Below are 14631 nucleotides of genomic sequence, written 5' to 3' on the forward strand. Positions count from 1 at the left end.
TCCCGCTGTAGACGACCTCACACTGTAGACTACTCACAGGCTGATAGCACGCATTGCCTTGGCGCAGTCTGCCCATAGGGGCGTTACATGGATTTGTTCCTGTAGGACAAGTAATTTACATACGACGGCTTTTCACATACAAATCAGAACACCACCGGGGCGAATTTCAAACGGTCTGTCAACAAAGACCAAGACTCCAATGCGTTCTCCGGAATCTCGCAGATCATTCGCGTGCTATCACCCGCCTTGCTTTTACTCAACGTCGCGACTGCCTGCGTCTTCCGCCTCTGGAAGATGAACCAAGTCAGATCCGCATTCCAGGTCTCCATGGCCTGAATGGCAGTCTCGACGGGCGCCAGCTCAGCACGTTGCGCAGCGGGTATATCCGAGGCCGAAATGGCAGCTTGAAGGTGGAATCGAGAGTAGTAGTTCGGGCCGATGTAGAGAGTTATCCAGTCGGCTAGGAACTCGCATATTTGGTCGCCCATGGATAGCGGGAGACGGACGTGCGTGAGAATGGTGATGAATAGGGAGAGCAGGGCGCGCCAGAGGGTATGGTGTGGTGTGAAGGCGCGAGCGCCAGTAGTGGAACTGGAGCTGGAGCCTGGTATGACTAGCGATAGAGAATGAGACAGACGTAGGGAGGGATGGCTTTCTGGTGGCGCGTGTGTCTCGGATGAGTGTGCGTTGCTGGATTGGTGGTGAGCGCGTCGCTCGAGTGCTTTCTCTGCGTCTTGACGCACTTTGTCCCATGTGCGCCGATAGATTCGCTCCCAGCGGGGGAATTCGGTCTCCACGCGGGATGCCATGAAGTCGCCAGCTGTCCTGCACATGACTTCTATGGCTTCGCAGGCGGCAGTGCTTACGAATGTCTCTTCCTTGAAGTCGACCTCCTCGATTCTGCGTGTGCCACTGCTGCTGACAGCGGTGGTAGACGGCGTGGACACGTCCCTCGTCATGAGAGCGGTCGACGACGTCTCGCTGGATAACGAAGACGGAAAGCTGATCTTTGAAGCAACGGCAGGCCATAGATCATTTATGACTGGAAGAAAGCTGTTCTCATTCTGCGCCAGGGCTGGGAAGCCTTGAATTAGGACGGAGAGTAAGGAGCGACGGAGGTAGGGAGAAGGAGAAGTCAGATGTGAGGGTATCGACTTGACAATGTGTAGAAGAATCGTGTGTGATTTACTGAGCGGCTTCTCCTCATCCTCCGGCGCTTGAGGTGGAGGAAGTGGCTCCTCGGATTCATCCGCGTTCAAGATGTCAGAGAGGTTGTCAGCGTCCAAGCTCTCGACCTTCTCAGGATCTGCTTTCCAGGGTTGTTTCGGATGTGACACTCTTTCTTCATCGTCTTCCACGTCTTCATCCATGTACTTGGCTCGCTTTGTTCTACGGGCAGCCAAATCCTCTGCCAGGGTAGATACAAGCAGTCTCTGGTATTGCCGCTTGCGATGATCGACAGCCTTGGCCTCGCCGTTGGTAATTGCGAGGAGTGACGGGGCTTTTGTGCCTTCTTCGACGATGGCAGCCAGGGTCTTGAACATCGTTTCCACAAGTCTGGGGTATCCATGATACATATCCAGAATACCAAACATTGAGTCAACCAAGTCATCCAAATAGGGAATCAATCGAACACCACACAGTTTCACCATCATGAAGAGGACTTGCGGCGGGTAGGGTGAGACATCAAAGGTGTTCAGTTTCAATCCCACTGAGTTCACCAGATAGTCGACGTTTTCAATGATCATGGTGCTGGTATCCTCGTATCTGCAGGAGTTGGTGAGTATGTCAAGGCATACCATAGCATGCCTCTGAAGATTAGAGTTGTTTGACGCGAGCAGCTGCAGAACAGGATATAGCGCATCCATCAGCTCCGGGCGGAATGCCTCTCCGAGTTGCTGTGCTTGAAGAGCAACCGCTTCCAGTGCGAGAGCAGAAATTCGCCAATCCCTGGAGGTCTCCGCCAGTGATTGGTCTAGAAGAGGCAACGAGTAATAATATAGCTCCTCGATCATAGCCTTACTGCTTAGACTCTGGACCGATATTTCTATGTGATCTAAAGATATGAAATCGTCGAGGATGCCCGTGAGATGCGAACCAGTCTTTAAGAAGTTCATGGCCAACCAGAACGGAGCCACCGCTGCATCTCCAGAGGCACGGTGCATTTGACCGATGATGGACCGGGTAATCTCACTTCCAGACTCCGAGCTATTGAGACGAACGATCATCGATTGGAGATCCTTGAGAGTCTGCTGCTGGCTGCGGTGGCCCAGAAGAACAGAGGAAAATGTCAATGACCGATTGTCTCGATGCAGCACGTCCAGGCTTAGGTTCTCAACCATGTCTTGATTTACCGGCTGAGGATTCCTGGAGGCTTGGTTGACAGCAGCAGCAACACTATCGCACAAGCCTGATGCGAGAGCACTCGTGAGGATATCAGATCCCGACTGAACTTGGGAAAGTACCTGGAAGGCTGTTGATATCTGCTTGATTCCCCATTGCTTTGCCGTCTCATCATTGCCTTGCATAGTCCTTGGAAAGGCAGTGACCCAGGTGTGAAGCGAGTCCTTGAGAGTATCCAGAACAGCAGGATATGTGGTAGCAAGGTGCTTCAGAGTAGTGTAGGCGTGATTGGGTGATTGATCTTCTGATATGGACAGAATGACAATCGTCTCGACCATGAGAGGTATCGAATCGTGGAGCGTAGCTGAACAGTCCTCTATGACCATCGAGCAGAGGTCCAAAAGCGCAGCCTGCACCTCCTCCCGTTCATGGCGCCTTATCTGAATTATGTTTGCGAGAGCTAGCCTGATCTGCGTAGTCGTCGCTTTCAACCAAGATCCATCCAGGACTACCCTCTCGTCTGCTCGCTGGTTGTCCGCTTGCTGGGATTTGGGCGACTCCTCCGTGGCCGAACTCGCGACTTGGTCGCTTAGGACATTGCGGAGTAAATTAGTAAGAATCTGTAGACATATTGAGAGTACCCTGAATGAGCGGCGTATCTGAGTTGTCGGCTTCAAGACCTTTGTCAGAGCCGACACCGTCCGCGGCATGATACTGGCTAGAACTACCCGATCGGTGACACGATCGAACAGAGCTCGAAGTGCCTCTGCAGCAGCCACACAGAATTCGTCCGACGGTCCATCCGACACACCTTCGAGGAGAATGTACACAGCCTGGTCAACGATAGTGGCTGTACCGATCTCATGATAGATTGTCTGCTTTGCCACTGGCCCTTCCAAAACACTGAATATAGCCGCGAAGCAATTGAAACAAGCGATACCCAACTCCACGGGCTGCGAATGTAGAGACTGACCTCCACTGGCTTGATTTGGTGCACCGCCCACGATCAAGGTTAGCAGTATTATGAGCTGCTTGCCCAATTGAGGGGACAGGCGCCGGCGCCATCCTTTCGCAATCAGAATCCGGAGGCAATTAACAGCCAATTCCAATGTCCGCGCGGGAAGTCTCTGGGTCTCGTTGAAGATATGCGAGAGAGGGAAAAAGGCATATTCCGCTAGCTTCTCGTCCAGAGCATCTTTATCGGCGAGTTGGGCGAGGACGTTGTAGACCGGACTGAGGGCTTGGAAAACGTCGTTGGGGGTATTCTGACGTCCACGGAAGCCAAGACCGACTGAGCTCAGCTCGACACAGGGAGCACGCAGCTACAAAAAGGCATTAGCATTCTACCATGTATCATCCTAAAAGTTGGTTACCTTTTTAAACGACTCCTGCCGCAGGGTCTCCATCAGGCCCAGCTACAGCTTGAAGCCGATCGACAAAGGTTGATTAGCGTCTAAGCCATCCAGTTGTCGCAGTATAGACAGAGCATATGAAGTCGACTGCTCGTCACGCAGCAGATAACTAGAGAAAGTTCAAGTGAGTTGCTAAGCTGTGCGAATGAGTGTATGCTTCTCGTACCTCTTGTTTCTTTGCTTCTCCGCCTGCTGCCCGCATTTTCTGCCGCCCATTCGCAGGCGGTGTGGATGATACAATGAGCAATGTTTGCCTGGTAGCATGATGCAATCAAAAGACACATATAGGCATCTGAGTCCTCGAGTAATCTTACTTGATGCGATAATTATAGTCATTTATAATCACTTTTGATCATTTGAAACCCTCTAATTGCGATGTAGCTTTCCTAAGGTAGCATTACTGAGGACAGAGCACGTGATCTCTGCTTGTCTCGCGTCACTACACGTCGCGTTCCCGCGAAAGGCTGCCTGCTGTTGGCAGAGGTTGCTGCCTTAATTGTACAATCAAGAGCTCAAGACATACAGTGGTCTATTTAATGGCCTTTAAGCTCCTTGATTGTATGCTATTCTGCTTTTGAAATTACTTGATGTCAAATTGTGCGAGCCTTTGAAAGTGTCGCTGTGACACCTATGACCAGTCCCCGCATCTCCGCATCCATTGCGCCTCTATCGCATTATTGCCGCGGACCTGTCGCCTTCACTGTAAAAACTAGATATTCATATCGCACTTTACTGCGGACCTTTACTGGTTACAGCAGACCCGTGTTCTTGTCTGGAGCCACTTGTCCGCTCATTTCCACCACTCATCGCTCTTTGGCCATTACTACGCGCTCTTCAATGGCAGATTCTAAGGGTAGGAAACAAGCTACATTGGGGTATGTTCGAGACTCTCAATTGACCCTCGGGTGCGTTGCTTAGATGGACCGATCACTCCGCATGGCGATTATTACGCAACTTGACTGTGCTGACGAATATGGTCTGCACCACATAGGCGATTTTTCGGCTCCAATGCGGAGGGGTCGAAGACCGCACCTAAAAAGCAAACGACTTTGTCATTCTCGAACAAGAAAGATAAGAAGAGCGATGTTGCCGACGAACAAGCGAAAACTGAGGAACCTTCAACTATCACCGAAGCGAAGGGAGAGCCGACTAATGGCGAAGATGTAAAAATGGAGGATTTGCCGGACACAGAGGTGGCCCATACGAACGGCTCTCCAGGCTCCAAGTCTCTCAAACGAGAAAAGAGCAGCGATGAGGCAAGTGACTCGGATGTTCAACCAGTACAGAAAAGACGCCGGAAGAGCTCACGAGAAGCGGCTTCCACCATACGAAAAAAGTCGCCGTCGCCAAAGAGCTCTAAAACTCGCAAGGCCGAGGCCAAGGAAAGCTCGCCACCTGCCATCGTGAAAAAGGCATCCGGCGAGGAAACACCAGAGAAAGAAACGGAGCCTTCGGAAGAAGAAGAGGTCGCGACCGCTAGCGAAGAGGAAGAAGAAGACGAGAAGCCCGAAGTGATGAAGAAGACGATGGAAAAGGTGCAGGCCACATTAAAAGCGACCGGCACGGAACCGTATCCTGATTGGAAACCTGGTGAACCGGTTCCCTACGCAGCTCTCTGCACGACCTTTTCTCTCATCGAGATGACCACGAAGCGACTGATCATTCTGGCCCATTGCTCTCTCTTCCTCCGCCAAGTCCTCCGTTTGACACCGCAAGACCTTCTTCCAACGGTTCAACTGATGATCAACAAATTAGCCGCAGACTATGCCGGAATCGAGTTGGGTATTGGCGAATCGTTCATCATGAAGGCAATCGGCGAAAGTACAGGGCGTAGTCTGGCTGTGATCAAAGCAGATCAACATGAGATTGGCGATTTGGGCTTGGTAGCTGCCAAGAGTCGATCAAACCAGCCCACCATGTTCAAACCCAAGCCCTTGACTGTCAGAGGGGTGCATGAAGGTCTGATCGCTATTGCCAAAATCCAGGGCCAAGGATCTCAAGATAAGAAGATCTCCGCGATCAAGAAGCTTCTGTCCGCTGCCGATGCGGCAACGGCGGGCAAAGGTGGCAAGGGCGTCGACATTACAAAGGACAAAGGAGGCGCCAGCGAAGCCAAGTTCATCGTTCGATTCCTGGAGGGCAAGTTGAGACTTGGCTTGGCAGAAAAGACCGTCCTCGTGGCTCTTGCTCAAGCAGTGGTGGTCCATGAGGCTGCTGTTAGAGGCGAAAAGACACCTTCTCCTGAGAAGATGGCGCAGGGCGAAGCTGTCCTAAAGACGGTATACAGTGAGCTACCCGCTTACGAAGTGATCATCCCTGCAATGCTCGAGCATGGCCTGTTCAACTTACCCAAGATGTGCAAGCTACAACCGGGAATTCCCATCAAGCCCATGCTTGCCAAACCTACCAAGTCTATCACCGAGGTGCTCAACCGATTCGAAGGGAAGGATTTCACCTGCGAGTATAAGTATGATGGTGAGCGAGCTCAGATCCATTACGTTGCACCCGATGTGGTTCACCACTACCCCGGGGCAAAAGCTACCCTGCAAAAGGACTCCAAGGGCCTTAGTGCGATTTTCTCACGAAACTCGGAAGACTTGTCGAAGAAGTATCCTGATGTGCTGGCCAAACTCGAGACTTGGGTCAAGGACGGAGTGAAGAGCTTTGTCTTGGACTGTGAGACGGTGGCTTGGGACACGGTGAACAAGAAGGTTCTACCATTCCAACAGCTTATGACTCGTAAGCGGAAGGATGTCAAAGCAGAGGATGTCAAGGTCAAAGTTTGCATTTTTGCATTTGATCTTTTGTTTTTGAATGGCGAAGTGAGCTTCCCGCTAACCTACTTGTACTGAAATCTTCGAGACTGACTTGTGGTTAGCCTACTGTCAAGAAGACGTTACGCGAACGTCGCGAGCTTCTGCACAAGTCATTCGAGGTTGTTGAGGGCGAATTCCAATTCGCTCAGCATGGCGATACGAATGATCTGGAAGAGATTCAGAATCTGCTGGACGAGAGTGTCAAGGCGTCATGTGAAGGGCTGATGGTGAAGATGCTGGATACGGAAGAGAGTGGCTACGAGCCCAGCAAACGAAGTCGGAATTGGCTAAAGGTATTCTTCGTTATGCCTACTTCTGTCCAAACTGTGACCCAGCTGACATCTATCAGGTCAAGAAGGATTACCTCGCAGGCGTTGGAGACTCCCTTGACCTTGTGGTGCTTGGTGCTTACTATGGTCGGGGCAAGCGGACGTCTGTCTACGGAGCTTTCCTGCTGGCTGCGTACAATACAAGCACACAGACTTACGAGACGATCTGCAACATTGGCACAGGCTTCTCAGAAGCGCTTCTGGAAGAGCTCTATAAAGAACTCTCGCCTTTGACGATAGACCGGCCCAAACCGTTCTACTCCCATTCCAATGTCCCCAAGGATCAACCCGATGTGTGGTTTGAACCACGGTTGGTTTGGGAGGTGAAGACAGCGGATCTGACCCTGAGCCCTCGGTATAAGGCTGCTGCCGATGAATTCGTGGGAACCACTGGTGGTGGAAAGGGCATTTCTCTTCGCTTCCCACGGTTCATCAAATCACGCGACGACAAGAAGCCCGAGCAGGCCACGACCACGAGGGCAGTGGCGGAGATGTATCGCAAGCAAGAGGCTGGCCTGAAAGAAAACACTGGCAAAGGAGGCGTGGATGATGACTTTGAGTATTGAGCGGAGGCTGTGCATCTCTATGTTGTAGGATAGATAGTCGGTTGACTACATAATGGCATGGATGTCGGTCCGAATTGAAGTAGCCATTAGTGGCTCCAATTGCATAATGCTCAATTATTTCGTAGTCCGCTGACCTACAGCAACCGCGTATAGCTATCTTCTCAATGTCTCACTCCATGCGACGTAGCCAATGGCCCGCAGACTAACAGGCCGATGTTATCAGTGGTAGATAGATAAATATTGGCAGAAATGAGGCCGAGCGTGGCTGGTCATCATCCAAATGTCTTGGCGAGTGGGCTCCCGTCGGAGTTTCTTCCTTCTCCGTTATGATTGAATCCCCATCGACTTTGTCAACCAACCATCATCAGAGACCAACTTATCTCAATATCCACCTTGGGGGGAACCAAGACCATCAAGACCGAGGCATCCTCTTAGACCATTATAATGGGTTCTGGTCCAATCAATGTCGCAGGGACAAAGAGCCAAGAAACACACACTCATGCTAGCTCGGATTGGTCTCCCAGTTCAATAAGACGGGAACTCGGCAGGTTATTCATTGACCATTAGTGTCGATATTGCTCCAATGTCATGATAGAATGGCTATCATCGGCAAAGCTGACAGAAGCCCAGCCTACCTAGTTGCTGACATCCTGCGGTTGATGGACAATGTCAGCATTCTTTGTCAACGAATGGCGCCATCTCGCGTCCAAATGCTTCGACGATGCTTGGCATTGTAACCCAAGACTGTGGGGACCGAGACAGCGTCCAAGATGGCCCTGAGTTCCTGCGCTTTCCGCCCTCGTCGAGCAAGCTAAGCTGTCCGAGGCCCATTCCTAGCGTGCCGAATGGGCTCCATACGAGCGCCATGGATGTAACTTGTTTATCATTGCTGAGAGCGGTTTAGTGGCGATAATAGCTTCTACCCTTATCAGGCAGGTCCTCAGGGATCATGGACCAAGGAACATGGATGCCGCATGGCCAATGCTGGGGGAAATTAATGGTCATTAATTTGTTGATGACTGATTTTGATTACAGCTTATTTCATTATGATTGTCCGATGCAGGGCAAATTGCGGAGGTGGCCGCGGCAAGCAAGGGAATACATAAATTGCTCCTCGTCAGCACCCCAGCTCGGATTCTGGTCCATCTCTCAAGAAAAAAGGATTCTGTTTCGATTGAGATCGAGTCCATCATGGGAGCTTTTCGCTGGCTCTCTATTGCCGCTGCGGCATCGACCGCATTGGCTCTTACGCCTGAGTGAGTGGGATTGTTGACATTTGACAAGGCTATGGCTTCGAACAGCGATTCTAATGAACCGTTGATTTACAGGGGGTTAATCTCTGCTCCACGGAGGTCTGAAGCTATCCCTGACCCATCTGGTGTAAGTCCGAGGCTACAATTGCTGGTCGTATAAGGATATTAGCTGACAAGCTCCCAGAAAGTTGCGGTCTTTTCGACGTCGCAATACTCGTTTGAGACGCACAAACGGACCTCGTGGTGGAGTCTGTTGGACCTGAAGACTGGTCAAACCAAGATTCTCACCAATGACAGCAGTGTGTCCGAGATTGTCTGGTTGGGCTCCGACGACTCGATTCTCTACGTCAATGGCACCAATGCAGACATCCCGGGCGGTGTTGAGCTGTGGGTGACTCAGGCTTCGAGCTTTGCCAACGGGTATATACGCCTTCCTGTCATCTCGTTCTGAAGGCTAGCTAACTGACATAATATAGATATAAGGCAGCCTCTCTGCCGGCCTCGTTCTCAGGTTTGAAGACTGCCAAGACCAAGTCTGGCGACATTCGGTTCATAGCGTACGGCCAATCGTATCCCAATGGAACCGCGTACAACGAAGAGCTGGCTGCCGCTCCTCTGAGCACAGCTCGCATCTACGATAGCATCTACGTGCGCCACTGGGATTACTACCTCAGCACCACCTTCAACGCAGTCTTCTCCGGCACTCTGAAGAAGGGCCAGGGAAAGAAGGGCTACAGCTTGGACGGAGAACTCAAGAACCTGGTTTCTCCCGTTAAGAATGCCGAGAGCCCCTACCCGCCGTTCGGTGGAGCGTCTGACTATGACCTCTCTCCCGATGGCAAGTGGGTCGCTTTCAAGAGCAAGGCTCCTGAGCTTCCCAAGGCCAATTTCACCACATCCTATATTTACCTTGTTCCCCATGATGCCTCGGAAAAAGCCTCTCCCATCAATGGCCCCGACAGCCCCGGCACCCCTAAGGGTATCAAGGGTGATTCAAGCAGCCCCGTGTTCTCCCCCAAGAGCGACAAAATTGCCTACGTCCAGATGAAAGACGAGTCGTACGAATCTGACCGTCGCGTCCTCTACGTCTACACTCTCGGCTCGAAGAAGACCATTTCCAGTGTCGCAGGAGACTGGGATCGCTCCCCTGAGACCATCAAGTGGACCGCCGACGGCAAGACACTGATCGTCGGAAGTGAAGACAAGGGTCGCACGAGACTCTTCTCTGTCCCCGCCAACGCAAAGGATGATTACAAGCCCAAGAACTTTACCGATGGTGGTTCGGCGTCCTCGTACTACTTCCTGCCCGATTCCAGTCTGCTCGTAACTGGCAGCGCCCTCTGGACGAACTGGAACGTCTACACCGCTAAACCGGAGAAGGGAGTGATCAAGACCATTGCCTCTGCCAATGAGATCGATCCCGAGCTCAAGGGACTAGGTCCTTCCGACATTAGCGAATTCTACTACCCGGGCAACTTCACAGATGTACGTTCCCATCCTACTGGCTTTTGATCCTCGTGACTTACACAAACACAGATTCACGCCTGGGTCATCTACCCGGAGAACTTCGACAAGTCAAAGAAGTACCCTCTGGTCTTCTTCGTCCACGGCGGACCCCAAGGCAATTGGGCGGATGGCTGGAGCAACAGATGGAACGCCAAGGCCTGGGCCGACCAGGGCTATGTCGTGGTTGCACCCAACCCGACAGGCAGTACTGGATACGGCCAAGCCCTCACGGACGCCATCCAGAACAACTGGGGTAAGGAACTCCCCTCCTCTCCCCTCTTCAGAACAAAATAGTCTAACAAGAACCTCAGGCGGCGCCCCCTACGACGACCTCGTCAAGTGCTGGGAATACATCCACGAGCACCTCGACTACGTCGACACCGACCACGGCGTCGCCGCAGGCGCCAGCTACGGCGGTTTCATGATCAACTGGATCCAGGGTAGCCCTCTGGGCCGGAAATTCAAGGCCCTGGTCAGCCACGACGGCACCTTCGTCGCGGACGCCAAGATCTCGACTGAGGAGCTGTGGTTCATGCAGCGCGAGGTAAGCAAGCGCAGCCCCTCCCATTTTGTTTCATAACAAGCTAATTGCTCTAAAAAGTTCAACGGAACCTTCTGGGGCGCCCGCGACAACTACCGCCGCTGGGACCCGTCCGCCCCGGAGCGCATCCTCCAGTTCGATACCCCCATGCTCGTCATCCACAACGACAAGGACTACCGGCTCCCCGTCGCGGAGGGTCTATCGCTCTTCAACGTGCTGCAGGAGCGCGGCGTGCCGAGTCGCTTCTTGAACTTCCCGGATGAGAATCACTGGTGAGTTTCCTGCCTGTTTATGTACATGTCACGTGGAGTTTTGTCTAACGATGTTGTGCAGGGTCGTCAAACCCGAGAACAGCCTCGTGTGGCATCAGCAGGTCCTCGGCTGGATTAACAAGTACTCCGGCGTAGAGAAGAGTAACCCCCACGCGGTCAGTCTGAAGGACACCGTTGTCCCGGTTGTGAACTATAACTAGAGGAATGTACTTTAATCTGGTGGATACTGTATAGCTTAGCTTCAGATAGCGACCACCAAGCACACTTTTATCCATTCCCTTTCGTCGAGTCCGGTTCGTAATCACAATAGTACTACAAACAAACAAAAGGAAGAACAGCCAATTGTTCCATGTTCAAGCATAACGATCGTACACTAGAGCGAAGCAGTCAGACTAGAGTTCTCCGCCGGCTGATCCCCGACCATGACCGAAACCCCGGTCTCCATCGCGAGAGGCAAAGCCGGTCTGACGCGCCCTCAGAATAAAGTTCACTAGCATCACAACCACAAGACCAATCCCGACGACCGTGGGACCCCATTTCTCATAGTAGACTCGTTTGACGTCGCGGCGCTTTCGGATCTTGTCGACACGCCAGATGTACAGCATGAGACTGTAGACGAGGGCCATGGCAGCGAGGACGGTAAACGCCCACGAGGAAGCGAAGGTAATGTAGTCGTTGCCGAAGTTGAGCAGAGTTGCAGCGATGGTGCCGAGGAGGATGGAGAATTCCAGCCAGGAGAGGAAGGTTCGCTCGGCGGCGAAGTAGACCTTGGGTTCGACGCGGATGGGGACGTGGATGCCTGTATGCGTGAGACTTGACGTGACAGAAAAGATTGAAGGAGCAGACTTACGTTTACCCTTTGGAGCGACGAATCGCTTGATTATCCGTTTGTTGCCCATGACTGAGATGCCGTTCTGTTCGGGTTCGGGCAGGCTTGTGGGCCGCGGCCCAGGCGCAATGGCCTTGAGCCCGTTGATCAGTGCCTGGCCCATGCGATGAATGTAGTACTCGACCAGCTTCTGGTAGTAGTAGCCGCCCCCGATCCTTCGCGCTTCTTCTAGTTCGTCAGAGTCGATGGATTCCTCGTCCGAATCATATAATGGATAATCTTCGTCGCCGGGGAGCGGCTGGGCGGCGATGCGCTCCTCGATGTCCAGAGCATTCCCGTCTGCCTCTTCGAACAAGGCACTCTGGTCGGCCCCGGTCACTGAGTGCTGTGCATCGCGTGTGGCAGCCCTGGCACGCGCCTGCCCCTCGTCCGACTCGTCCTCGTCCGATTCGTCGTCTTCTGGCGTTTCATTGGCGGAAAGAGATGTGCTGGCGAGCGGCCGGGTGATACCGAATCGACGCGTAGCGGGCTTCCTGATATCCACGTCCATCTGGGGCATCCAGAAGGGAAGAAGGTGGATGCGGTCGGGGAACAACGTGGCAGTTCCGTGAATGAACTTGCTGAATTTCGGGACTGCTTCGACCAGGTGACTGGCGGTCAACTCTCGAATCCACTGGGGCGGCTCTTGACCAGCTTGCGTTTGCAGCTTGACTTCCAGCACTGCATAAGGGAATCGCTCGACATCCTCGGGCGGCAATTGCGAGAAAGGCCAGTCCACACCTATGTCCATTCGGCGCCAGTTGTTGCCTGAGCGCTGCCGGCCGTCCAGGTTATCCTCTCGTGTCATGGTCAGCTCTGTATCCAGAGAAATTCGTACTCGAGCGTCACCCGGAAGCTGGAAAGCTGTGCGATGGTAGAAGGTCCGAGTAACAGGTTCCAGCCGACGTGTGATGACCCGGTACTGGATCTCGCGCGCCAACTGTTCCAGGTCGGCGATTTCCTGTTCGCTCTTCTTTCCGTCCTTACGCATCTTCTCGAAAATGCTCTCGACTGTCATGCGACCGGACAGATAGGCGTTGACATGCTTTTCCTTGAGCGAGAAACGGGCCTTGACCGACTTTTCACCGGTCCAGTCTTCACGATGAGTCTTTCGCTCGACGAAGATCTGATCGCTTTCCATCCCGCCATACCAACGAAGCCGAATGGCCTCTGCTCCTTCAGTCTTTTTCAGACGACCCTCGTATAGCTCCCATGTGTCGGTGTTGTCAAAATAAATGGATGAGATGGCGGCATCCTTTTCTTCAAACTCCTTATTGGCATTGAAGACAAGGACGGGAAGGTGCTGTCATAGTCAGCTTGGAGTGCAGATACACATAAGGATAAAAGCCTTGCATACCTTCAGAATAATCAGCTTCAATTCGGTGATGTTGTCGGGATGAACCCAATATTTGGTAGTCTGGCGGACAAAGTTCTGCTGTGAGCCACCAGCCGCGGAATCTCCCTTGACGGGGTTACCCTTCGTGCGGACCAGATCGTAGAGCTTTGACAGCTGCACCACGAACGCATCGTAGTTGTCCTTGAAGAAGGGCTTGGCTTTGAGTCGGGCGGCGAAAACAGGCTTGAGATGCCACCCCGTTTGTTTCTAACACAAAACATTAGCCTCTTGGAAGTTGCAGCAAAAAAAATAAAAAAATAAAAAAGCTGCAGGACGCACATCATGCTTCTTGATAATCTTCTGAAACCCTGTATAGTTCAACTGCGTAAACTTGGCCAGATCATGCACATCGGCAATGATGTCACTCAGCACCTGCTCCAGCAGCAGGAAATCCTCATCCGAGGGCGGCGGCTGCGATGGTCGCAGGCTCTGCCTCCTCGCATTATTGGCATTATCCAGCCGCGAGATAACATCAGCCACATCCTTCTCGCTGGCCTGGATGCGCCGCACAATCTCCTCGCTCTTGAGCTTCTGGAAGTTAAAGACCTTGTCCAGCTCGCTCTCCAGCAGCGACACAAAGCGCTTTTCGTCGTCTTCTGTCCATGGCTTGCGATCGGGTTTGGGGTTTTCGGGCGTCGGCTCGCTGACGTAGTCGGTCTTGAGGGCTTTCTTCAGGTCTTCGTAGGCGATGTAGTACCAGTAGTACTCTTTGATCATGGACGATCGGAGATGTGTTCCGAACCTTGAGGAAGGCGGAGACGGTCAATGATGGCCCGAGAGCATTGATCGACGAGAAAGTCACTTACTTCATGATTGGCGAGTCGCACGAATGGCGCTATTCTACTGAGCTGGATCGTAACAATGAGGTTGAATTGGGAGGAATCTGGGTAGCGTCGCGATAGTGTGGGATGGACGGCTCAGACAGAGCGGGAGATGGTCGGCATTGTTTGGCTGCAGAAAAACTCGAGGTAGGAAGAGGGACAAGAAGAAATTGACCTTTGTTTGATTGAGATGGATCGATGGGCTACAATAAAACCCAACTTGTAAAAGATAGCGGTCAAATTGAGAGAGAACTGGGCCAGTGCTATCCAGTTTGACGTCCAGACTCAGCTGTTCCGAGAGACCTAACCAGTAACCAGTGCAAGCTAAGTCCTAGTCCAGCCCAGCCACGGACATCGTCCAGCGTCATATGCCAAGCCTGCTCCGATCGTGGTGGATGCATTGTAACCACGAACCTTTAGATTAAAATTTATTGAACTTAGTCTACTTGATAAATGCATGCTCTGCAGCCTCTGCCAGCTTATGATTATTTTTTGCCTGCTGTGAAAG

At 52.4% G+C, this 14631-nt stretch overlaps 4 protein-coding genes across 4 annotated transcripts; 2 read left to right on the forward strand and 2 right to left on the reverse strand.

Annotated features, from left to right (window-relative positions):
• Positions 1-143: 143 nt before the first annotated feature.
• Aud_000889 (uncharacterized protein) lies at positions 144-3749 on the reverse strand (the record flags this gene model as incomplete). The annotated part of the gene is made up of 2 exons (XM_043286393.1): positions 144-3665; positions 3717-3749. The coding sequence occupies 2 exons, from the start codon at positions 3747-3749 to the stop codon at positions 144-146; spliced, it is 3555 nt and encodes a 1184-aa protein (XP_043142328.1).
• An 843-nt stretch (positions 3750-4592) lies between these two features.
• Positions 4593-7466, forward strand: Aud_000890 (DNA ligase (ATP) CDC9; the record flags this gene model as incomplete). Its single annotated transcript, XM_043286394.1, has 4 exons — positions 4593-4630; positions 4747-6577; positions 6634-6864; positions 6921-7466. The coding sequence occupies 4 exons, from the start codon at positions 4593-4595 to the stop codon at positions 7464-7466; spliced, it is 2646 nt and encodes an 881-aa protein (XP_043142329.1).
• A 1191-nt stretch (positions 7467-8657) lies between these two features.
• On the forward strand, positions 8658-11238 carry dppV (dipeptidyl peptidase DppV; the record flags this gene model as incomplete). Its single annotated transcript, XM_043286395.1, has 8 exons — positions 8658-8722; positions 8795-8846; positions 8904-9139; positions 9196-10204; positions 10256-10478; positions 10537-10769; positions 10827-11038; positions 11100-11238. 8 exons carry the CDS (start codon positions 8658-8660, stop codon positions 11236-11238), a joined length of 2169 nt encoding a protein of 722 aa, XP_043142330.1.
• Positions 11239-11430: 192 nt separating this feature from the next.
• vtc4 (putative vacuolar transporter chaperone (Vtc4)) lies at positions 11431-14113 on the reverse strand (the record flags this gene model as incomplete). Its single annotated transcript, XM_043286396.1, has 5 exons — positions 11431-11837; positions 11889-13209; positions 13264-13509; positions 13582-14044; positions 14109-14113. 5 exons carry the CDS (start codon positions 14111-14113, stop codon positions 11431-11433), a joined length of 2442 nt encoding a protein of 813 aa, XP_043142331.1.
• Positions 14114-14631: the final 518 nt, after the last annotated feature.

The sequence above is a fragment of the Aspergillus udagawae genome, assembly GCF_001078395.1.
Source record: "Aspergillus udagawae IFM 46973 DNA, scaffold_1, whole genome shotgun sequence".
Classification (NCBI taxonomy): domain Eukaryota; kingdom Fungi; phylum Ascomycota; class Eurotiomycetes; order Eurotiales; family Aspergillaceae; genus Aspergillus; species Aspergillus udagawae.